At 40.6% G+C, this 25,105-nt stretch overlaps 1 protein-coding gene and 1 long non-coding RNA gene across 3 annotated transcripts in view; one reads left to right on the top strand and one right to left on the bottom strand.

Moving 5' to 3' along the window:
* Positions 1–9,547, bottom strand: part of Dock8 (dedicator of cytokinesis 8) — a 181,205-nt gene extending 171,658 nt beyond the window's left edge. For both annotated transcript variants that reach the window (XM_048332994.1, XM_048333003.1), the window contains exon 1: positions 9,186–9,547. In XM_048332994.1, the coding sequence (XP_048188951.1) occupies positions 9,186–9,238 (53 nt within the window). In that variant the 5' untranslated portion in view covers positions 9,239–9,547. The remainder of the gene's footprint in view (positions 1–9,185) is intronic.
* On the top strand, positions 5,514–6,338 carry LOC125341069. The gene is made up of 2 exons (XR_007208871.1): positions 5,514–5,894; positions 5,935–6,338. It is a non-coding gene; the product is annotated as an uncharacterized LOC125341069 (long non-coding RNA).
* Positions 9,548–25,105: the final 15,558 nt, after the last annotated feature.

The following is a 25,105-nucleotide window of genomic DNA, read 5'->3' as shown; positions in this document are numbered from 1 at the left end:
TTTTTCTCTATCACTCCTTGAGCCACAGCTCTCCTTCCAGTTTTTTTTACTGGCTAACTGGAGTTAAGAGTCTCACCAACTTCCCTGCCTGGGGTGACCTTGAACTGTGATCTTTAAATCTCAGCCTCCCAGAATAGCTAGGATTACAGTGGTGAGCCTCATGGTACCTGGCTATTCTGTGTCTTTACGAGGCGAGCACTTTACCACTAGGCCATATTCCCAGCCTCTGTGTCTTTAAAACTGTATATTTTAAAACAAATACATTACAAACTCAGTTGTTTATCTCGAGTCAAACACAAATCATGGGTACATTCATCTGAAGGAGGAAAAAATTTCTTGAAAAAATGTCTGTCCATTCCAGGAAATGAGCAACACGACCAGAATGTTAAGGAGTGATCAGGAAATGTTATCAGCATGGACACATCTTAACAACTGTCGTTCTTCATATTCCCATTTGAGTAGTGCTATGCAACTTATTCTGACAAGCTGTCTTTCTGATGGATGTCTGTAATCCTAGTTACTCAGGAAGCTGAAACCTACAGGATCCTGGTTCAAAGCCAGCTTGGGCAGAAAGATCCAAAAGTTTCTTATCTTCAAAAAAAAACACAGCAAAAACATCAAGGCTAGAGTCATGGTTCAAGTAGTATAGTGCCAGCTGAGCAAGAAGGTCTTGAGTTCCAGCCCTGGTCCTAGAGGGATAAAAGAAGATGAATTCTGAAATCACTTGTGAAACTTTTCCTGCAATTGCTGTCAGAGCTATTTGAAGAGGTAGCTAGAACCTAGCTCTTAAACTTTACAGTTATTTTTCTGCTTTAAGTGAAACATCACTGAATGTAACAAGCTTGCCTGAATTTAGAAGCTTTGGCTCTTTCCAGACTGCATAATGTAAGGCTTAAAGATCTGCATGTATGCATACACACCGACACACAGAACACAGAACACAAAGACCACCATATACACGTGAGGAAGCAGAAGGGAGAACATGAATACAAGCAGAACTAAGGGATTCATACTCATCTGTAGTACTGTTTTTAGTTAAATATATCTAGAGCAAAAGTAACAAGATGCTTGCACTTGTACAGTCTGGACTGGGGAGCCTCAGATTCTTGTCACTTGTCCTCTGTATTTTCTATACTTTGAAAAAGTTCCAAGCATTTTTTCCCCAAAATTTAAAAGCCTTTATTTTAAAGGGAAGCTTCTCCTTCAACGGAGAAAAAAAAGATTTCATTCTGCCAAGAATATTTTTAAAAATAAAAATAAATGTACTCTGCTTCTGAGAGTAGTTCTGAGTTTCCAAAAATGTTTTTAATAATGCCCTGTATTATCCCCAGGGGCATGGCCCCAAAAATGACTTCTCTGTAGGCACAGAGGGCTGGAGGCAAGGAAGAGCTGACTCTCTTTCCAGATCATAATTTGGGGTTAGTCCTCCTGCTCCTTGACCACAAAGAGCTTGCTTGTTTTCATATTTCCAATGGCTACCACAGTGTTTGACTAGAATAACACCCCCCCCAAACTAGAATGAGTGAATGAACAAATAAAATATCAAACAAAGATTTACAATTTTACTAATTTACCAGGAGGTAGAGGAAGGGGATGGGGTTGATTTATGGGTCTTCATTTCTTCATCTAATTCCATTTAGGCTACTTTCAGTTCGGGCTTCTATGACAGAAAAACAGTGGGTTTTCTCCTCTGAATGATGGGAATGGTAGAGAAAGGCGAGAAGCTTTATGAGTTCCAAAGCAGTGATACCAACTAATGTGCTATGTTATCACTAGGAAGCCAACATCAAAAGGAAAGAAACAAGAGTCTGAAAGGAGTCTATATTCCCCATGCTCTTGTCCATGTAAAGAATGCAATCTAGAATCTTACTTTGTGATTTTCCTTCTACTGGCTTAGGTAAAAGAAGCTAGGGTTTATACATTCTAAAGAGAAAAGGGCCATGGATTAGATTACATGTGAAAACAAAGAAAAAAAAAGCACAGCTTAAGGCCTGGTAACCAGCATTTCCACAGGGAAGAAACCTTCTTGACTAGTACACATCATGAATCCACCTATTCAAGGAATGAGGGGAAAGAACACTGGAAAAGAAGCTATCAATCACCATATTTACTTGCATGGAAAGCAAAGAATAAAGGAGGAATGTGTGACTATTTTCATAACTAAAGAATGACTTCACAGGCCATGCAGAACCCAGGAGAGAAGCTAAAGAGGAAGAGGACAGAAACATTAAGGAAATAGTTCATGATTGGTTGGTGAATAAAGGATTAGAAAGAATGATAGAATTGGGGGTGATGGTAGGGGGGGGCGTAAGCGGTTTTAGGACAACTGGTCAGAGCGTAAATAACTATAACTTTTCTAGAAGTTAACATGGCAAGCCAAAGTTAGAAACATCTTTTTTCTTTTCACCAAACCAAATCCACTGTTAGACATTTCCAAGGAAGCATTTGCACTAGCACAGAAGGTGAGCAAACTGTTCTATCCATCAAGCTCTGCACATTATTGTGAAAATCTGGAGCTCATCTTTATGCCTAATAGCAGAATTCATTCAACAAATCATCATAGACACAGGAGACTTATAATGTAAATCTATTTAACTCGCCATGGAAGAGTTATTCTTCATGTTATTTGAAATTAACATTCAAATTATAATGAAAGATGTATGACCTGATTTCATTTTTGTAAAATAAAAATAGAAGGATGTTCATCCAAATGTTAACAGCTATTCATGTATGTATGGGAGAGATGTGGGTAATATTTTGCTGTTTTGCTTACTGTACTTTCCTATTTTGTGATGATGGATGTGGAAGAAAAGTATGGGATGCCGAAGAAACTCCAGACTTGTGGGCAGGTGCCATTTCTCCTTTTCTTTGCCTTTGTGTTTCCAGGGTCCAGCCCATTACTTAGGACATCCTAATCCATAATAACTTCATTAATTCCCTGAAGAATGAATGCATGCAGGGGAAGACAATATAATGTCTTATGCTCTAGTTCAACGTTGCCAATTGGTTTGATTTCACCAGAATCCAGCAATGAATGTGCTCATATTCTGAGATGTCCACCTATTTTTATGTGATGCGGCCTGGTAAGTGGGTAGAGCAAACCATACCAATAATGTGCTAACTCCAGAAGCACAGGAACCACACTTAACCACACCATATAAATATCATGTCTTTACAGCCTACAGAACCCTTCTGGTAACTGACAGGTCATAAATTAGACTATATGTGTGGGAACAAGATTAGCACATCCCCACTGCTTTAGCCTTTTATCAAATTAATAAGCACCTTGTTGCTCCCCCTGAAAAGAACCAAGTTGTTCCTTAGAACTCTGCAGCAAAGAAGCCTAGGATGCATACCCCCTTGCCTCTCATGGTCTCTGTGCACTACTACAGAAGAGTAAGGAAACTTTAGGTGTTTCTGACATCATCCCATTCCCTTGCTAGCTCTGTGTGAGGAGTGGAGATAGGGACCTTGTCCCTGGAGCTCTCTCTCTCTCTCTGGGGAGCCACACGGTATTATTATATTTTGTTTCCATAGGCCCAGGAAAAAGTAAACAGCTTCATGAGAACTGTTGCAGCTCCAAGAACTCCTACAGAAGAAACCTCACCCTGGTAAAGGGTTCTTGCAGAATAGATCTTATCAGGCACCTTCGGGAACGCACTAGGTGACCAAATTAAAATGGCTCACACCTATAATCCTAGCTATAATTCTTTTCCAAGAATCTGGAAGGAAATGATTTGAAACATGAAAGCCCAAAGATTCTGAGTCCATAGTGTGAGATCCTCTATTAATTTTTAGCCTAGAACATATCAGGTGAATAAAAGCAGCACAATGCCAAGCAGGAGAACAGCTGTTTTCTCCTCAGATACACATTTAGACATGAGAGTGAGTACATACATTTTAATGGCTGGATTATTTTTGCTTTTAAAAATGACCAAATTCGAGGGCTGGGAGTATGGCCTAGTGGCAAGAGTGCTTGCCTCCTACACATGAAGCTCTCAGTTCGATTCCCCAGCACCACATATATGGAAAACGGCCAGAGGGGGCACTGTGGCTCAAGTGGCAGAGTGCTAGCCTTGAGCAAGAAAAGGCCAGGGACAGTGCTCAGGCCCTGAGTCCAAGGCCCAGGACTGGCCAAAAAATAAAAAAATTTAAAAATGACCAAATTCGGGCTGGGAATATGGCCTAGTGGCAAGAGTGCTTGCCTCGTATACATGAGGCCCTGGGTTCGATTCCTCAGCACCACATATACAGAAAATGGCCAAAAGTGGCCCTGTGGCTCAAGTGGCAGAGTGCTAGCCTTGAGCAAAAAAAAAAAAAAAAAAAAAAGAAGCCAGGGACAGTGCTCAGGCCAAAAAAAAAAAAAAAAAAAAAAAAAGACCAAATTCTTCTAACTTACCTAGTTTAGCTTTTTATGCTCAAAATTATTGAAGTTGTTCTTTCTTTTCATATACAATTATATTTTAATTGATACATAATATCCTCAAAAAAGTACTAAAGCTCAATACTTTGTAGATAGAAATTAATCAGTAAATGTCACTTGTTTTATCTTACAATTCAATTAGGATATCATGGTTAGGATACAGGATTCTGGAGCCAGACTTCTGCATCTGAATCCTAGCTTTGCCCTTAATTGGCTGTGACTCTGGGTAACCTGCATGAATAACTTCCCAGTGCTCAGATAGTCCATCTGTAAAGTAAAGGCAGTAATTGTTCCTGTTTTATAGAGGTGAGTCACATATGATACATAAAGACATAGCCTCATATCTGCCACGCAGTATGCATTATATACAAGTCGGAGCCATTATTTTCCTTTTCAATCTTGAATATCCTATCATTAGTTTTTTCCATATTCTATACTTTTACTGTCTTAATCTAAAGGTCTTTTTTTTTTTTTTGCCAGTCCTGGACCTTTAACCCAGGGCCTGAGCACTTTCCCTGGCTTCTTTTTGCTCAAGGCTAGCACTTTACCAGTTGAGCCACAGTGCCACTTCTGGCTTTTCTATATATGTGGTACTCAGGAATTTAACCCAGGGCTTCACATATGGGAGGCAAGCCCTCTACCTCTAGGCCATATTCCCAGCCTCCAAAAGGTCTTATTTTACACTAACATTTGATCAAGTTGTACTTCTATTCTGTGTTTGAAAGAAACTAAGTAGGCTGGAGTGTAGCTCAGTGGAAAAGCTCTTGTCTAGGACACATGAGGCCCCGATTTTAATCCCCAGCATCACACAAAAAGAAAAGGAGACAAAGATTAAAAAAAAATTTCCACGGCATTAGTACTGGGGCTTGAAGTCAGGGACTGAGTGCTGTCCTAAGCTTTTGTGCTCAAGGATGGTGCTCTACCACTTAAGCCAGAGATCCACTTCTAGCTTTTTGGATGGTTGACTGGAAATAAGAGTCTCAAGGACTTTATTGTCTCAGATAGCTTCAAACCATGATCCTCAGATCTCAGACTCCTGAGTATCTAGGATTACAGGCATGAGCTATCAACACCTAGTTAAAAAATTTTTATGGTCTAAAAAGGTGCTTAATTCCAGTAAGAAAAAAAAATGCAAATAATAAGACCAGAGGATCCTTTAAGGACTAGAGTGCCTGATGCAAGCATTATCAGGCACTGCCTATTCACATCTAGTCTTTCCTCTGCACATAAGAAGTCAGTGACAATGAACGAACGCAAACATGTAAGACAGGAAATTGAACTTCACCCTTCCAATTCAGAAAAATTTCAGTGGTTGACCTTTCTTTTATACCTTCCCTGAGCTGTGGGTTCCAGTGAAATGCTTAACTACAACAAGTTAAACAGTGGCACTTGTTGTTCCAAACAAGTCCTGGATGAGGATTTCCAACACATGGGTTTAGGAACGAGCCAGGACTGTGATAGAAGGATGGCTGTGGGCAGGTATGCAGTCTGTGATAGAAGGATGGCTGCAGGCAGGTGTGGTGTTCAGGTTCTTCTTGGCCCTGCCCCCGGGACTGGGCAATACTGCTTGCAGGAAGCCACAGACTTAAAACCCGCAGGGGACATTCTTTAGAGACTGAGCCACACTGTCTGCTTGCTCCTTGTTGAGGTTAGCGCACATAGCACTGGTTATTTGCAAAGATAACTTTTAATATCTCAGACTTGATTATTTCATTAAATTAAGTGAACTTTACCCAAATAAATAGGATAGGTGAAAAGATGAAAAAAATCTGAACACATGCTAAATGTACTAGTGCCTGTATTTCAGTAGGATCTTGTAATTTGAACTATTTTTAATAATAAGAGGCACACGTGCAATGGAAAGCATTTTTCTGTTCCACTTCCAACATTCCACATTGTTAGGTTGGTTTTTTTTTTAACATTAGAAGCAATGTTCAGCAATAGAACAATTTGCCAATGCTGCTTCTGAAATGATTTAAAAATGGTGATTTAAAATGATTTATAAGGCAATGCTTTATAAGGCAATTCTTAAAGTACATAGTGTCCAAGTAGCATAAGCTAGCTAAAAGCCTTCTTTAGAAGTCAGCAAGCCTAACTGTGCTATCATCGGTTGCAGGGCCTTGAACATGGCAATGTGTAGCTACATCTCCAAGCATCATTTTCTACTTTGTCAGAGACCTTCCCTAAGTCTCGCAGGGTTTCTGTTGAGAATTTAGTGGTGTAATCCATTAAATGAACAACATAATATCTAAGATATAGTAAGTGATCAAGAAGGGTGAATTTTAATATCATATTGATAACAGATATATCCTTATTAATCCATTTCTTTGAACTGTAATACCTGCCAAACTCTTTAACATAACTGGTCTAATTCTTTTAGAAGGGAAAAGAAAAGTCTAATAATAGAAATATGCAATCCATATTGTTGCCTGAGGATTAGAAACATTTTGTGCTTTATTTGAGTGGCCATTTTTCAGTCAGATTCCATTATACATTCTGTCCAACTGAGTGTGTTTGGGGACAAGGGCACATGAGACTGAACAGCCCCAAGAAAGCTTCAGTTGGCTACAGGTGTTACTACACGCAACTCAAATTAGTTTCCACTGGAAACTTCCAACTTCAGCTTTCCCACTGCCATTCCCACTTAGAATCTCACAGATGAAAACGCTGAAGATGACTGTGACTAAGATGAAGCTGCTGGTGATGGCACTTCATATCTATCGTTATGTTTAATCCTCCCAACAGGTACAGCAAGGCAGGTATTGTCATTATTCCCATTTGACATAGAAACAAATCAAAGTTTAGAGAGGCTAAACAACACAGTTAGTGACAGACAACTCATAAGTAAATCAGATTCCAGCTAGAGCCTTTTATTCTTTTGGTTTGTTTTTTGTGCTTTTTTGTTTTTGTTTTTGGCTGATCCTGGGGTTCAAGATCTCTGGGCTTTGAGTTTCTTTTGCTCAAAGTGAGCACTCTTACACTTGAACCACAGCACCACTTCTGGCTTTAGTCAGAGAAAAGAGTCTCATAGGTTTTCTTGCCTGGCCTGGTTTTGAACCTCCATCCTCAGATCACAGCTTCTTGAATAGCTAGGATGACAGGCATGAGCCACTGGCACCTGGCTTTCTTTTTTTTTTTTTTTTTTTTTTTTTTTAAACAGGAGTCTCACAATGTAGCCTCAAACTCTAGATCCTCCTCCTACTTCAGCCTTCAGAGTGCTGGGATTACAAGCATGAACTACCTTACCTGGCTCAAGACCTTTATTCTAATACTTGGGCTATAACAACTTCACAGCTGTTCCCAAGATTGCCTAGAGGACTAATCTAAGTCGTACTTACTCATTTCTGGTCAACCTTACACAACCTTACAGTCTCTAACTTCCTTCTGCCCAAGTCATACTTCCTGACATAAAATATGCTGAGACAAGGCACAGAGAAGTAGGTATACAGTGCATCCATCAATTACTTCAGCTTGATTCCTTTTCCCCCTAAGTGAAAAGCCCTTGCTGTACAAGCCAAGATACTTCAGAGCGGGAAAAATTCCCAAAGGATCCCTGATAGAATTGAAGGCTTTAGACCCATATCCTTTAGCCTTCCGCCTTAACAGAGACCATATTGATAATTAAATTCATTTTTACAGGGGAAGAACAGTAAAATTCATTTTTACAGAGGAAGAGCAGTAAAGAGAAATTGTTTGCTCACAGCTACACAACATGAGGAAATAAAATCTCCAATAAAGCTCAGTATGCCCTCTGGAAGTCCTGACAGACTCATTATTTGGGCTTTCTAATTCCTGGTGCTCAAACTGCACACATGAGCAGCACACAGCCATTCCCAGGCTCAAGATAAAAAATGAAAACTCTTGGAGCTGGGAGAATGGCAAATGAGTTAAGTTGACCCTTCAGGCCAAATTTCATATTATCTTTTAACCAGATACTCTAGATTTCTCAGGTCAAGGCAAAAATGCTTCCCCCGCCCCCTCCCCCAAATACTTGTCAGCAATTTTCAGTGGAGGAAAAACTACCTGCAAAGCAGCTCTCTAAGAAATTGGGACCATAAATGTGTTTACATTTGGTGCAGTCAGTTTTTAATTATAAATTGGTGAGTGAGTCGGGATCTCTGGGTCCATCAAGGAGTAATAAACCTAAAACTGTCAGCTGCAGGCCATTCCTTTTTATTTAAATTAAGATTTTTTAAGTCACCTTTTCCCATTTCATGGCTGGCTTCCTTTGGACTAGGGAATAAAAATAGAGATGTCATCACTAGCCAAACTTTTTTTTTCCCTCCCTGGTATCATAAAACGACAGGAGAAAAAGCCTTACTCAGGACCACAGAAGTCTTTAAGTAGCTATTTGAAAACAAAACTTACTCCCCAGCATTTGGTTTCTTCCCCCTTCTCTGAACTGGGGAAAAGGAGCAATGTATAAGGATTAGTGGGGTGCCCACGGAGGCGATCTCTGTGCCCATCACACTGCACCCCCACGCCCCACCCCGCACCTGTCAGAACCCGGCACCAGCAGGCGGGGGTGGGCAAGTGGAGCAAGAAGAAAGATTCCAGGTGGGTAAAGAGTGAGGATTCTGCAGGAGGGCGCAGCTGAGCCCAGCGCGCGCCCAGACGCTACTTCCCACTCCCCGGCAGCATTGAGGACACGACGTCCCCCCAAGTCCCCAAGTCTTAGGGACGCACCCAGGTCCGGGATGGTGAGAAGGAAGCGCCGGACGATCTCCCCCCGCCTCCCCCCCCCGCCGCCGGCGCGTCTTACCTGTTGATCTTGAGCGCAAAGGCGCGGCGCTCGGCGCTGGGCAGCGTGGCCATGACCCGCCAGCGGTTCCGCGACTTCTAGGGTTGGTCGGGTGCCGAGAGAAGGGGTCCAGCGCGGCTCCCCACCGCCAGAGCGCATGCCGAGCCGGCCGTGAGCCTCATCTGTCAGCCGGGCAGGGAAACTTCCGCATTTCCACCTTCGGCGTTGGAATCACCCCGGGGGGAGGGCCCAGCTCCGCCGCCCCGCCGCGCAGCCACCCCCTCGGCCTGGCACTGAGGCAGCGGCGCGCGACCGGGTGTGGACACCCCGCGCGGAACTGCGCGCCGCCCAATGCGCCGACCCTCCGGCCAGCCGATCGCCCGCGCGCGCTCGGTCCGGGAGGGGGCTGACCCCAGGCGGAGAGGACCGCGGGCGGATGACCCGGCGACCACGGAGCGCAGGCCGGAAACTCCATCTGCCCGGAGCTACGGAACGGCCAGGGAATGTGGGCATGCGGGGGGAGCCGCGCCTTCCGCTCGCCGCCCGGAGTTGGCGAGGTCCTGAAACCAGCCCCGGGGATTCTTTAGGACAGGACTGGCTCAGGGCTGACACCATCCTGGGAGAAGGCAGCCTAAAGCTTAAAGGAGCACACGTTTTGTTTTGTTTTGTTTTGGTTTGGTTTTTTAAATGGAGATGGGGCGCACCTGAGGCTCAACCCTGTAATCCTAGCGATTTAGGAGAGGCTGAGATCTGAGGATCCCGATTAGAAGCCAGCCCGGGCTGGAAAGACCAGGATGCTCTTATCTCCAACTCTTACCTACAATTAACCAGCGAAAAAGCCGGAAGTGGAGCTGTGGCTCAAGGGGTAGAGTAGCTAGCCTTGAGCTAAAAAGCTTAGGGACAGCACCCAGGCCCTGAATTCTAGCCCAAGAATTCACCCAAGTGTGCAAACACACACACACACAGTTGGTGGGATCTCTTAGAATACTAATAAACTTTTGCAAGCCATATGCTTATCCTTCTGGAACATTTTAAACTAATATAATGGATCCATCCAAGGAGTGAATATCATATATAATTATATGTGTTATATAAGTTATAACACTTATGTACATTATATAATACATATAATTTGCACATCAATTATATAACATATATTATGTATTTATAAATTATATGATTTATTAATAGATGTTTATAAAACTATATGGTATATTAATACATAATATATAATATATTGACATGTTGCTCTGATATATTACTATTATATATTATATTAACATTATATAATACATATACATTGTGTGTGTGTGTATTCTTTTCATAGCCTGTGATAAAAAGCTTTTCTCTGTGGGCAACTCCATGTGGCATTATTATGATTCCATAATACCACACTGAGTCTCTGTTTATTTCACTTTCAGACAGACCTATCTTCTCAGAAGCCCAGCTCAATTCAAGGAAAAAAATCACAAAAGTGCCCACACTGACTTCAGTGGAGAAGCTTGTGTTTGTTTTGAGTTGCTGCCGGCTCCGGTTTTGTCTGTATGAGTATACTTCCTATATAGTGAATGTCTCATTTGTCACTTGTCCTTCAAAAATGCTACCTGGATGTATTTTTTGGTTCCAAGCTGAAATATTCAGATATGGTAGCCACAAGCTACATGTGGCTATTGACCACTAGAAATTATGGTTCATCTGAACTGAGATGGGCTGGAAAATACATGTTAGATTTCCAAAATAGCATGGAAAAAAATAATGCAAAAATACCTTGTTAATGATTTTCCTGTCCATGGCAGGTTAAAATGATAGTTTGGGATATATTTAAGTCAATAAAACACATTATTAAAACTAATAACTAAAACCTGTTTGTTTTTCCCTTTGTAAAATGTGGCTTGCACTAAAGAAAAGCTAAAAAGAAAATACATGTGTTGTTTACATTTGTGGGCCACATTATGGGATTTTTGGAAGGAGCTGGTCCAATACAAGCTGATTTGTAACCTACTGCTCAAATGCCTGTGGACTGGAAGTTGACTCCTTTCAAAGGCCTGTTTCTCTGGTTTAGCTGAGTCAGATAGTTGAGTAAAACTTCAGAGCTGGCTAGATAACTCTCCCCCACTCCCAGCCCCTATTACCAATGCCTTTAAGCAGATATGACAGAGCTCTGAAACGTAACATTACATAGACTACAAGAGCAGATGAAAGAATTAGGAGGCTCTTTTGTTGAAATTTAATGTTTCTGCCATTTGAAATTCTCAAGAATATTCTCAGAATATTCACTGGACTGAACTTTGTGAGCAAACGTGGATAGAAAAATCATTGTATTCAATGTACAGTATGTAAAAATGAGCTATGTCACTCATGGAGAGGGATAAGAGGGGGGGAAATAGCAGAGAATGAAGTAAGGGAATGACATTGACTAAGAACCATTGTACTTATAACCTGACTTATGGAACTGTAAACACTTTGTACAACTACTTAATAACAATAAAAAAAATGTTGTAAGTAGTGATTCTGTAAGTACTTCCTGGGTCTGGAAACAAATGAGTAACTCATTAAAAACTTACATTTGAGTCTTCAATGCACTGTGTACTAAGATTTCAGATGACTTCCTTGAATGTTGATAAAATACACTTTCCATCAGACATATGCTGGTTTCCACAGAAACACATATAATAGAATGAAAACATGAAACCTTTGGAACTTGCAGTTCAGGTAGCTTATTTTCCATAGGTAAAGAGAGCCATAAAATCTTCCATCTTATCTCACTTTACACCATGTTTAACTTTACATCCGGTACCTAAGACTAGAGGTTAGACTAGCATGTACAGAACTTCCATGCAGACAATACCTTAATACTTAGATATCACTCCAAACGTCCTCAACAGTCATTTCCACAAACCATCATGAAGGTGTTAATTTAGCCCAATAGTTATTTGATCCATTTTTCTCTTCTCTTAGATACATTCACATAAAAGTCATTTGAGTGGCCCCCTTCCTCATTTTCTCTGCCTTTTCAACTAGTTCCCTATAGTTGAGATTCTCTTCTCATCATCCTTTCTGGAAGGCTGTTTGGCAGGCCTCCCCTCCTCACTTGGTGGCCTCTCCTGGCCTTCCTCTTTCTCTGTACTTTTACATCATTCACTTTTGTTTTCCACCATTATAAGGTCCCTCTCTTTACTTCTATGAGACTTCAATAATCATAAATTCCCCTCTAAAGTTTCCCCATATTTTCTCTTCTCCTCCCCTTTCAAAGCTAATCTTTCTCTATATTGCATCTTACCCTATTTTATTGAACAACCACTAACACTTCATGCTAGACACTGTTTAAATCTTTAACATGTAAATTTTAATCTGTTACTTCATCACTAAGTCATAACTTTCACTGTCATAACATTATCTCCACTTTGCATCTGGGGAAACTGAGGCTCAGAGGGATTGTGACTTCTCCAAGGGCACAAAGTAACAAGGGCAGAATCATTCCCAGTTCTTTAGTCCTACCTATCACCTGGATATTTCCTCTGAACATGTTCACACAGCACAAAACTAAAACACCCCATCTCCTTTGCCCAGCTGGGAACTTAGATGCCTGTCTATAATCACTCATTCTGTTGGTGGCACTACTTTCCTGTTTCCCAGGTTTAAAATTTTGGATTCATCTACTGGGTGGGAGAGCAGGAAATCTGGGCATGGCTTCAGCTTTTGGCTAACTTTGTGAATCTGAGTGAGTCACACTCCCTTTGGATCAGAGTCCTAATTCTTGGAATGACACCATGTGTTTTCCCCTCTGTGAACTTTATGAGTGTCAGCTCTACCTTCTTCCTCTTCTTTGCCCTTCTGATCTCATCACCTTCCAAGCCTGCCATTTAATCTTCATAAATGTCAACCCTTTGTAAATATCAGTCCTTCCCTCTTCCATTCTGTCCCATTAATTAATGTGTGCATAACTGAGGTAAGATTGAAATTGCTTTTAGTTGAAGGATCTACTTATTCTGATTTAATAGTCCTCTACTAGTGGGTTAAGTTTACCAAAATACTTGATCATCTACTCAGTTAGCTTTGGTGGTTTTCACAGCCTCTGTGGGCAGTGTAATCTTCTCTTATTTTCTTATAGGTCCACAACATGCTGCAGTCAGCCCTGCTCCTTACCTGTCAGATAGAGCAGGCCAGATCTCCAATCTGATCCTAGAATAGGAAATGTTCTCTGCCTTGGGCCACTTCTGCTCAGGCTAATCTTCACATTGTCCTCATCCTATATCACCTCCAGTTGTCCTCTGTTCTTCAGGACTGAGACAAGTTGACTGGTTGCACTACTCCCTGAAGGAGACCTTCTTCCAGTTTATCAGTATTGGTTCAAAAGTATAGGTCATCAGTACTAATCACAGCCAAGTGGAATGCAAGACCTGTGAGGACAGACTACAGACAGTGTGTGATAGGTCCTCCAGCACAAAACTATTGAGAACAGTGTAAGCATTTGCATATCGTTGCCCTTCTTCCAAACCCCACTCAGGACCTCTGTAGATTTCAACTGTCACGTTCCATGATTAGGTTTTTGGGTTTTTTTGGTTGTTTGTTTTGTTTTGTCATTTCTGGGGCTTGAATTCAGGGCCCAGGCACTATCCCTGAGCTCTTTTGCTGAAGGCTAGTGCTGTACTACTTTGAGCTACAGTGCCACTTCTGGTTTTTGAGTGGTTATTGGAGATTAGAGTCTCATAGGGACTTTGCTGCCCAGGTGGACTTTGAGCTGTGATCCTCAGATCTTAGCCTCCTGAGTAGCTAGGATTTCAGGTGTGAGCCACTAGTGCCCTGCATGATCAGGTATTTGGCATTTCCTACCTAACATCTTTTTAGTTTTGCTTTTCTCCTTAGCTCTGACTGTGACCAGAAAAAGTATACATTATATTTATTTACTTCTTAATTATTTTGCATGCTTGTAGCATCTATACCCTATGAGTATAGATATTTTTGTTGGTTCACTATCCTACATCTAATGTCTAGAACAAATCCTGATGCAAAGTTAATATTCAACAAATACTTATTCAATAAATAGATGAATAACTGATAGAGTAGTGAATGCAGAGGTTCCATGAATAGTTGTCTAAAGGAACTTGAGCTATGGCTCAAATGGTAGAGTGCTAGCCTTGAGCAAAAAAGCTCAGTGATAGTTCTCAGGCCCTGAGTTCAAGCCCCAGGTATGGCACCAAAGGAAAAAAAATAATTCAGAATTCTAACTCTCTCCGTTTCATTTTTTGTTTGGTCCAAGAAATCTATAAATATGAAAAGAATAAATGTTGAGAAACTTTTCTTTAAAAGTTTTAGCATTCTCCAACATCATAAAAACAAAAAATTAAAAATATCATCTCCACACATTTCAAAAAATACTGGTACCAGGGTATGAATTCAGAGCCTTGAACCTGGAATTTTGCTGGTTAATTGAAGACGAAGTCTCACAACTATTTGGGGGGTGGGCAGGCTGGTTTGGATTTATATTACATTCTAATATACCATGCCATTTCATTTTTCATAGGTCTATTCATGTGATAGCATTTTATAACTAATAGCTCACTAGGGTGAGTTCACTCATTATCATTCACATGCCTTCTATCCATTCTCCAATCACTCACCAAGTGCAGAGGCACAGTTCTAGGTGGCAGTGGGGGGAAAACAATTAACAATACTTGTTCGCTGACTTCCCAAAACTCATGGTCTGGGAATGAGGCACATAAAAAAGGAAAGAGAATGCTGGGCTCTGTGGGACAGAGTGCAGGAATTATTTGCTGTAGAAAGCTCTGGGAGGGTAAGGAAGCTCAGAGAGGAAATGACTTATTCTTGACACTGAGCAAGAATGACTTTGCTGACACAGTGAGGTTGGAGCTGGGTCTTAAAAGACAATTTTACCATGCAGAGAACTGTGTATCCCAGATATTCCAGATGGAAGGAAATACTATCTGCCAAGGCAAGGATGACCCAGCAAATGAGAAATGCAGCAGTGAAAACTGAAGCCTTCACATGGGCAGAGCCTGAGTGTGAGGGTCCCATCAAAGGATTTGGGAGTTGATCCCATAGGCCACTAGGCCATTGTTTGGGGACTTATCACCCACTGTCAGTCTGCAATGGGGATGTGAAGATGCCCTTGAGAATATCAGCAGAGGCTGGTGGGTAGTACGCCTCCAGAACAGGCACTGCTATTCCCAATCTTCATCTCACACACACCACTGGGTGCTCATGAAGACATAACTCCTTCTTTGCACACAATCATTTAGGCAATGCTCCCAAAGTCCTATCTCACAGAGAAAGGGGGAATTTGTGGAGGTCAAGAAGTCAGTTTATCTAGTCTAGCTATGAATCTAGTCTAGTCTATCTACTTCTGCTCTTCACTAGGGTGGCCACATGATCACAGCTTGATCCTGACTCCAAGCTTCTATCTTCCCATCAGTCCATAGCAGTCTTCTCTCCATAACAGTAGACACCTTTTGATTGGCCCTTATGTCTAGACTATATGAACTAACTATGTGACTGATCGCTCGCTCCTCTTTCCCAGTTGCTGTGTCCCTGCAGGGAGCAGATTCAGGGATAAGCTTTCATTTCAACCCCATAGGTGATATTCTTCTAAGGAAAGAATGTATTTCCTTCTGAAGACCTCCAGTAGAAGAAATCATTCTTCTCATTCATGTATCAAGACCTGACTTCTTGTCAGTTAGTAGTAGTGGCCTCTCTATGGGAGGAGAGAAACATTTTTTCACCATCTCTCACTTCCGGGGTGGATATGCTGAAACATTTTCTTCTAGTGTTTTTCTACACACAGTAAATATGCTGCTTTCTGCTACACCCACATTGTTAGGAAGCAGGCTGTAAGTGCTTTTTTGCATTTTACTTTTGTTAGTCTTCTGTTTTTACTTTGTACCCTTTGTCTTTATCTTAATGCCATTCCATATCTTTTGTATGAGTTTGCATATCACCACCAGCCCTGAGCAATAAAGTGGTAGGGAAAGCCGACATATATCCATGTTAATCTGGCCTCCATTCATCTCCATATTTCCTGGAAAATCATCTTCATTTTCCATGGAGAACCATGTTTCCTCTGTGGTTTTGATGAAGTTGCCTCCAATTTGGACATCAAAGGTGAGTATCAGTCCAAGCCTGGAGCACAATCTCTCTGTTCCCCTTATTAGGTTTAGGATCAGTGAAAGTCAGGGTGAAAGTCCAGGGCTTTTGCTAGAACCATGTAGAATAATCTTTCTCATTCCACCAAGAATGACATAGGAGAAGATGTAGATTAGGCCTAGAGTCTAGGGGAGGGAGATTTCTATGATCAATTCTATTGGCCACATTTGACAATAATAAAGGGTAATATTGTATGCCCAGTATTGTATTATTTTAGTCAATCCTGGTCTTAAAAAATATATGCTATCATCACCTCCTTTATACAAGAGGAAGCTGAGGGACAGACTAAGCAGCTGGCTTGAGGTTATATAGCTTGTAATTAAAGGCAACAAAATGAAAATACAGATCTTCCTGTAAAGGCTGTTCTATAGATGACAACTACATTAGACTACTCTGATTAGTTGTTGTTGTTGTCGTTGTGGGGGGAAAGTTCCTTATTTAAATTGGATATAATGAATTAATAAAGTGTAATGCAGGAAGAGTAAATAACTGTAGTAATTTTAAAAAAATGTGTCAACTTACTCTTTCTCATCATGTATTGAATAATTTCCTATTGATGACATATGCCATGATTATCTAAATGATACTCTTGTTTGGGACAAGGCAAGATGATGTAGTTGTAGAGAATCTGAATTCGGAAGTCAAATCTCTTAAACTTCATATCCTAACTTTTTTATCACTAGCCTTATTAGTCAGATTTTCATTGCTGTAACAACATACCTGCAAAATAAAGCAATGTAAAAGGAGGAAAGTTTATGTGGCTCACAATTTCAGAAATTTTCCTTCATGGTTAGCTGGCTCCATTGCTTTTGGCTGTGGCAAGGTAGGATATTATGGCAAGGAGAAAGCATGAAGCAAATCTGCTTGCTGCATAGTGGTTATGACATACAAGATTGAGGGAGGAGGATGGAGAAAGTTGAGGAAAAAGAAAGAGAGAAAAGGGAAGATGGAAAGTGAGAAATGTAGGGCATGCTCTCTAGTGGCTTCACTTTCTTCTGCTAGGCTCCACCTTATAACCACTCCATCCTCTCCCAATAGTACTCAGGCACTAAGCTTTAACACATGAGCCTTTGGAATCACTTAAGACTTAACCTTACCACCAGCTGTCTGACTTTTGGTACATTACATGTTTTTTAATAATTTTGCTTCTTCATCTGTAAAATGCTGTGATAATAACTTTTTTCATAAAATTGATTATAAAATATGAAGCACTGTGGCAAGTGACATCATTATTTCTCTTCTTACCATTACTTGTATTATTAGCACTATCTAGAACAGTAAGATACACACCTCCAGTGCAAGTGGCTTAAATATACAAGTTTATTATCCAAGTGAAGCAGAAGAACATGGTCCAGAGCTGGATATGCAACTCAACAATGCCATCAAGCTGAGGTTCTTCCTGTCCTTTCAATCCATCATCCTTAGCCTGTGGACCTTTCATGAACATTATAATGTCATGGCTACAAGATGGCTTCCATGACTCAGAACAGCCATGACTCTAGGCTTCACAGAAAGAAAGAGAGTAGGTGGCCAAGGCTTTCTCTACAGAAAGCTCTGCTCTATGTTTCCCCAGAAGTCCTTTAGGAATTTTATGTGGAGTGCTCACTGGCCCAAGTAGGCCAGACGCTTTTTCTTAGCTGAAGAGGACACTGGGGAGAAAAAGCATCTTCTTCTTTTTTTTTTTTTTTTTTTTTTTGCTCTTTTTTTTTTTTTTTTTTTTTGCTGTTCCTTTTATTTATTTTTTTTTTTCTCAAATTTTTATTTTCAAACTGACGTACAGAGAGGTTACAGTATCATACGTTGGGCGTTGGATACATTTCTTGTACTGTTTGTTCTTAAGAGGAGTGGAAACCATGGATGTTCAGAGCCACTCTGCTTTACTCTCTTGAGCTACCAAAGGAAAGGACAGAAGGGAGAACAGTTGTGAAGGCATTGAGCAGAGCCATCATATCCGCTTCCTTCAGATTCTGTGAGATAATATACTATGGAATATTGAGTATGCTCTCCAAACATGTTGGCTAAGGTTTTGATTATTATTTGACATGTGTCTTGTTTCAAAGCCATGGAAATGGCCTTTTACATGCTTATTATTATTTCCTCATAACAGATTCCCAGAAGTAGAATTTAATTAGACCAAAAGTTTTAAGTTCTTGCCAGAAGCCTCTTAATCTAATCATGAAGAAATAGTAAACAAACTTAAATTAAGGAACACTCTACTGAACAAACACTTATATTTATGTTTTTAATGTCATTGTCATGAGAGACAAAGAAAGCTGAGGAACTGGTACAGATTAATAGATACCAAAGAGACAGGTGACTAAAGGCAATCAAGGATTCTGTAGTAGATCTTGGATCAGGAATAAAAGTGCTAAAAATAAGGCTAGGTACTGGTGGCTCATGCCTATAATCCTGATTCCTCAGGAGACTGAGATCTGAGGACTGAAATTCAAACCAGCCCAGACAGATAAGTCTGTGATTCTTGTATCCGAGACAAGCACTCTACCCACTAGGCCATATTCCCAGCATCTGTAAGTCTGTGATTCTTATCTCCAATTAATCACCTAAAAGCCAGAAGAGAAGCTTTGGCTCAAGTGATAGAGTGCTAGTCTTGGGCAAAAAAAAACATCTCAAGGACAGCATCCAGGCCATGAGCTCAAGCCCCAGATCAATACCCATACCCACCCCCTCCCCAGTAAAAATGCTAAGAATATTGTTGAAATAATCAGTCAAATCTGCATACCAATAGTCACATTTGTGCATTTGATAATATTACATGAAAATTATATTTCCTGGACATGACACTTATACCATAATAGTGTAATAGTAGAATATCTTTATTTGAATTATAGAATAGTAGAATATTGAATAGTAGAAATATTGAATAGTAGAATATTAAATAGTAGAATATCTTTATTTGAATTATTTAGAGCAAAAGCAGAAGCAGGATATGATTTCAGTAAATTACTCTTAGATGGTCATCAGTGATGATGTAATATTAATATTGATAATATTAAAATATAAGTCTATAAATAATAAAGTAATTTAAATTTCTGAATGTGGATTAAAATGTAAATAGAAGTTTGTACTGCATACTATTTCAAAATAGAAAGTTGAAAATTAAATATTACCAACAACTGAATTTCTAATTAGACATTTTTTGGTTTGCTCCAACTTGTAAGAGATATTATAAGATTTGTTTTTGTGCTACTAAGGGTGGGTGAGGACTCTCTCCCTTTTTCCTCTCCCTCTCTTCTCCCTCCCTACCTCTCTTCTCTTCTCCCCTCATCTCCCCTCCTGCACTTTCTCCTCCTTCTCTTTCCATCCCCTTCCCCTCTTTGTCTTCCCTCTGTTTTGCTCTCTCCTAGGCCAACAGAAGACCTTGAGATTGTTATTCTCCTACATGTGACCCCCATGTATGTGGGACCACAATTGTGGACCACCATATCTGGCTTACTGATCAAAACAGGATCTCTGTAAATCTTTGCCTGTGCTGACATCAAATTGTTATGCTCTAGATAATCTATCTCTTGAGTAGTTGGCTTACTGGTAAGAGCCATCACTGTATCTTTAGTGGCAAATACCCCTCCACCCACCACAGATTGTGCTCCTGGCCGTTTGTTGGTCTATAGCAGGCATGAAATGCAGAAGCAATGAATATCTGGCTTTTCTCCAATATATGCCACTTCTTTTTTTTTTCTTTCTCCCCACTAGCTGCTGTCTGAGCCCTTGAGGTTGCAGGAATGGCAAGAAATAAGACAGTGTCATAGAAATGAAAGTTGATAGCTTTATACTCTATGCTGGGACTCATGCCTATTCAAAGCTGGCTTTTCTTGGGGCTTTCTTGGTTCTGTGGACGTTGGTTTTCCTGAAGACTTCTGTCCTATAGATCATTTGACTTGGTTCACACACTTCTATTCCTGAGGCTTCTTTGGAATCCCCTCCAAACACTAGCTCTACTCTGTAAACAAATCCGGCTGGACAAAGCCCCAGGTGATATATATATATATATATTGGCCAGTCCTGGGCCTTGGACTCAGGGCTTGAGCACTGTCCCTGGCTTCTTCCCGCTCAAGGCTAACACTCTGCCACCTGAGCCACAGCGCCACTTCTGGCCGTTTTCTGTATATGTGGTGCTGGGGAATCGAACCTAGGGCCTCGTGTATTTGAGGCAGGCACTCTTGCCACTAGGCTATATCCCCAGCCCCCCCAGGTGATTTTTGACTCGATCACTCAGATGTGTTCTGAATCTGATACATGGAAAATGCTCATAAATTCCTTGGCCTGAACATCCTGGCTGACAAAGTACAGCCCCTATCCTGGTGCCCCAGGCTGTATGAAACTTTTTGGGCTACAGTGAGGCAGCCCCTGCTGGGTTTTCCAGCTGTAGCAAAATGGTAATTTCAAGCTATCTGAATAATGTCTTAGAAGTCTCAAAGAAGTTGTGCTAGTCCCTCATCGATGCCCCTCAAAATCAGGAGTAGAACTCTTCTTAGTAGCATCTTCTTCCAAAATCCTAAGGGGAGGGGTACAGGTGCTATGTGGCGCATGCCTGAGATCACATCTGTGTGTGAGGCTGTAGGGAGGAGGATCATAATCTAAAGCTGCCCAGGCATAAATATGAAACCCTACCTGAAAAATAATTAAAAGCAAAAAGGGCTGGAGGCATGGCTTAAGTGGTAGAGTACTTGCCAAGCAAGTGTGAGGCCCTGAATTCAAACTCCAGCACTACCAAAGGAAAAAAGACAAAAAAAAACTGTATAGGTCTCAAGGTCCTGGGAATAATTCTTAGATTTTTTTAGTAAAAATTCTGCATATGGTGATCCGGTTATGTATGTTTGGGAATATCTATATATATTCTATTGGGATTATATATTATATAATATTATACAATAATATAATATATAGGGATATTGTATTTTTTAAACTTAGACATTCCAATGAAATTTATACTTTAATATCCTCTCTTTATAGTTTTGTATACCAAGCTAACAAATCATATTTAGGAAAGGCATGGTTTGGGATATTCATTTCTATAGATTCAGAGCCTCTTGGAGAGAGGAACAGATTTTGGAAAGTGATAGACTGTTCATACTAGATTTTTTTAAAGTTACTTTATCGATTAAATGAGTACAATCTCTTCTCATTACACCTCTACAGCCTGTGATCTGTTCTCAAGCATAATGCAAAGGCTGATTCCTGCCTAGCTCTGACTAGTGTATCTGCTGGAGGCTCTTAGAGCAGTCCAGGGACAGGCATTGGTTGTGAGAACAAAGCAGTTGAACTCTTTATCATTACTTCTGGGAGTTTATTTCTCCCACATTCTTCCTATTTCATCCCATCAGTCTTCTATTTTAATTTGGCTGACTTAGAGTCATAGAATGCCTGAGCTGGAGGAACTATCTTCTGATAAACAGTCTGCATGACTTCTGATAATTGTTGCATTTCCTTGGGAATTAAGATAAGCCCCAAGAAAAATTGCAGCCAAATCTATTTTACAGTAACAACTGGAGATCTGAAATACTCTTCTGAATATTTCTTGCATTGCAATGTATAACTATGAATGAAATTATTTTCAATTAACCCAAGAGGCTTCAAAGCATATTCATCTGTGAATAAGACAACCTTATTAGTTTATACTTAAATGAGAATTTGCCTTTTAAAATTTAACAGAAAAGATTTGAACAGAGACGATGTTGGGGCTTTTTCATTTTGAAAACATGTCATATTTTTCCTCATGGATTAATGTCCTCATTATAATGTAAAATGTGGGAGCTGCTTGTAGTGGCTCATTTCTGAGATCCCAGCACTTGGAAGGCTGAGGCAATAGGATTGTAAGTTTTGTTTTATATTGTTCTGGTACTGAGGCTTAAACTCGGGTTCAAGTCACTGTTTTAGCTTTTTTTTTTTTTTTTTTTTTTTTTGCTTAAGACTGGCACTCTACCACTTGAGCCACAGCTCCACTTCCAGCTTTTTGGGTGGTTAATTGGAGATACAAGTTTCACAGACTTTCCTGTCTGGGCTGGCTATGAACCACAATGCTTAGATCTCAGTCCTCTGAGTAGCTAGGATAACAGACATGGCCACCAGCACCCAGCTAAAATTGTAAATTTGAGGCCAACCTAGCCAATGCAATTAGACCCTGTCTCAAAAGATTAAGGGCCAGAGATATACAGTCAGTGATACAGATCTTGCTTAGCATGTGGAAGGCTGAGTTTGATCCTCAGTACTACCAAAATAAAGTAGTATTTAAAATACTATGGAAGGTTTGAATAACAAATGAAAGACTTTAAAAACAATTACGAGGGCTGGGGATATAGCCTAGTGGCAAGAGTGCCTGCCTCGGATACACGAGGCCCTAGGTTCGATTCCCCAGCACCACATATACAGAAAACCGCCAGAAGCGGCGCTGTGGCTCAAGTGGCAGAGTGCTAGCCTTGAGCGGGAAGAAGCCAGGGACAGTGCTCAGGCCCTGAGTCCAAGGCCCAGGACTGGCAAAAAACAAAAAACAAAAAAAAAAAAAACAATTACGAAATCCTCTTTAACAAATACCCCAAGTCCTAACATTAGAGGAATATGTATAACCTCCTCTGTTCATACAACAAAATATGTAGTGAGCACCAACAAATGTCAGACATTGTACTCAGCAAGAGACAACTTCTGTCCCATGAAGACGGTGACAGGCCTGAGGAGTCTATAGTCTAGTATAACTTGGTGGTAGACCAACCCACAGGTATTTCCACATGCAGTAATGGCTGCTTTGAGAGAGGAAAGAAGATACTTTATGTGTGGAGGCAACCAGTTGCACCAAGTTGATCCATGTGAGATTGTGGAATCTTTTTCCAAAAAATAATGTGTGTGATGGGTAAGAATGTAGCTGGGCACAGGTTAGAAGGGGAGACAGACCAGACATTTGTAAAGGAAGCAACTGGATGTCATTCACTAATACAAGGCACATAGTGTAAGGAGCTAGATTGAAAAGCAAGGAATCATATTGAATTGAACTGAGATATGAAAATAAACACTCTCAAAGTGGAGGAAAGTTGTTTTTCAGATGTATGGTGGTATGAAAGAGGTTGGGAGTCAGATAGACTCCTCTTCCTTCCTTCCTCCCTACCTTGCTCCCTCTCCTTCCTTCCTTCCTTCGTTCCCGTTCCTTCCTTCGTTCCTTCCTTCGTTCCTTCGTTCCTTCCTTCCTTCCTTCCTTCCTTCCTTCCTTCCTTCCTTCGTTCCTTCCTTCCTTCCTTCCTTCCTTCCTTCCTTCCTTCCTTCCTTCCCTTTCTCCCTTTCCTTCCTTCTTCTAAATTTTCTAAAATAATGCTGGGTACTGGTAGCTCAAGCCTATAATCCTAGTAGCCTGGAGCAAGACAAATGCAAGAGATTTTTATTTCCAATTAACCAGAAAAATGTCAGAAGTAGAGCAGTGGCTTAAGTGGTAGCACACGCTTTGAGTGAAAAAGCAAGTGAGAGCACAAGGCCCTGTGTTCTAGTCCCAGTACTGAAACACACACACACACACACACACACACACACACACACACACACACACACACAGAGCTAACAACAGATCTGAAGAAAGTGATTCCAAAATGAAAAGACAGTAAAGACTTATAAGTGTGTTTAAGAGGTGATCAAATCCCTAGGTCCCCTCTTCAACCCCTTATGGCCAAGATAACAGCTCCTCTCCTAACCTGGCTGAGGCTGGATACGATTCAATAAAGAAAGTCCTTTTGTGGGGAATATTTGAGTTCAGTACTATAAATGTGGTGGGGTGAGAGGGGCAGGAGTGAGGAAATAGCTATGGTAACAGTCATTACCCAGTAATTTTACAAAACTTTTATCTCAGTTTAAATCTCAGGTCCTGGAAATTAAAAATTTTATTTTCTGATATCTGATCATGTGCAGAGGAAAAAACATAAAGATACTGATAGCAAAGATCCCTAATAAAATGACCCAGTCAGATAACCTCATCAGATGCCTGCAGTCAACAAATCCATACCAATGGAGACAGAACTTCCAAGAAAGTTTTGACTCTGATGGGCAGGAGAAAAGAACTAATACCTTTAGGGGATAAAATGTGATATTGCACCCATGAAACAGTATTAAGTTATTTTAAAAAGGAACTTTTAAAAATATCAAAAGGGATCAAAGGAAGATTTTAATACAAGAGGATAAAAAGTACAGTTTGGATACTACTTTTGAGTCAATCTTCCAAAGAGCAGAGAAAAAAAACACACAAAAAACCAAAAAAGACAAAGTTGAAGAGTTACAAGGGATAAAGGAGCATTAGAGGACCAGACTCAGATGTTCAGCATCTGCCTAACAAGAGTTCTATTAAAAAAGATAAAAGAGTGGGCTGGGAAGGTGGCTTAGTGGTAGAGTGCTTGCCTAGCATATATGAATCCTTAGCTTTGATTCCTCAGTACCACATAAACAGAACAAAGGCAGAAGTGCTGCTGTGGCTCCTGTGGTACGGGGCTAGCCTTAAACAAAAGAAGCTGGCCATCAATAGAGTAATTCAAGAAATCCAACATGTATTACAGACTGCATGAGCTTACCTGTGTCCAGGTAATGAATGGAATTAGACTTGTCTCAAGGAATATTACTGGATATTTTCATAATACTGGTTAGTTAGGATTCTAGGGCTACCATAAGAAAACGTCATGGGTTGGGTGGCTTAGACAAAGGTCTTTAATATTTGTATGGTTCTGGAGTCTAGAAGTCTAAGATCAAGGTGTTAGCAAGTTAGATTTCTTCTGAGGCCTCCCTCCTTAGCTTGCAAA

This window comes from Perognathus longimembris, chromosome 1 (assembly GCF_023159225.1).
Source record: "Perognathus longimembris pacificus isolate PPM17 chromosome 1, ASM2315922v1, whole genome shotgun sequence".
NCBI lineage: Eukaryota > Metazoa > Chordata > Mammalia > Rodentia > Heteromyidae > Perognathus > Perognathus longimembris.
This window is presented reverse-complemented; position numbering and strand designations above follow the sequence as displayed.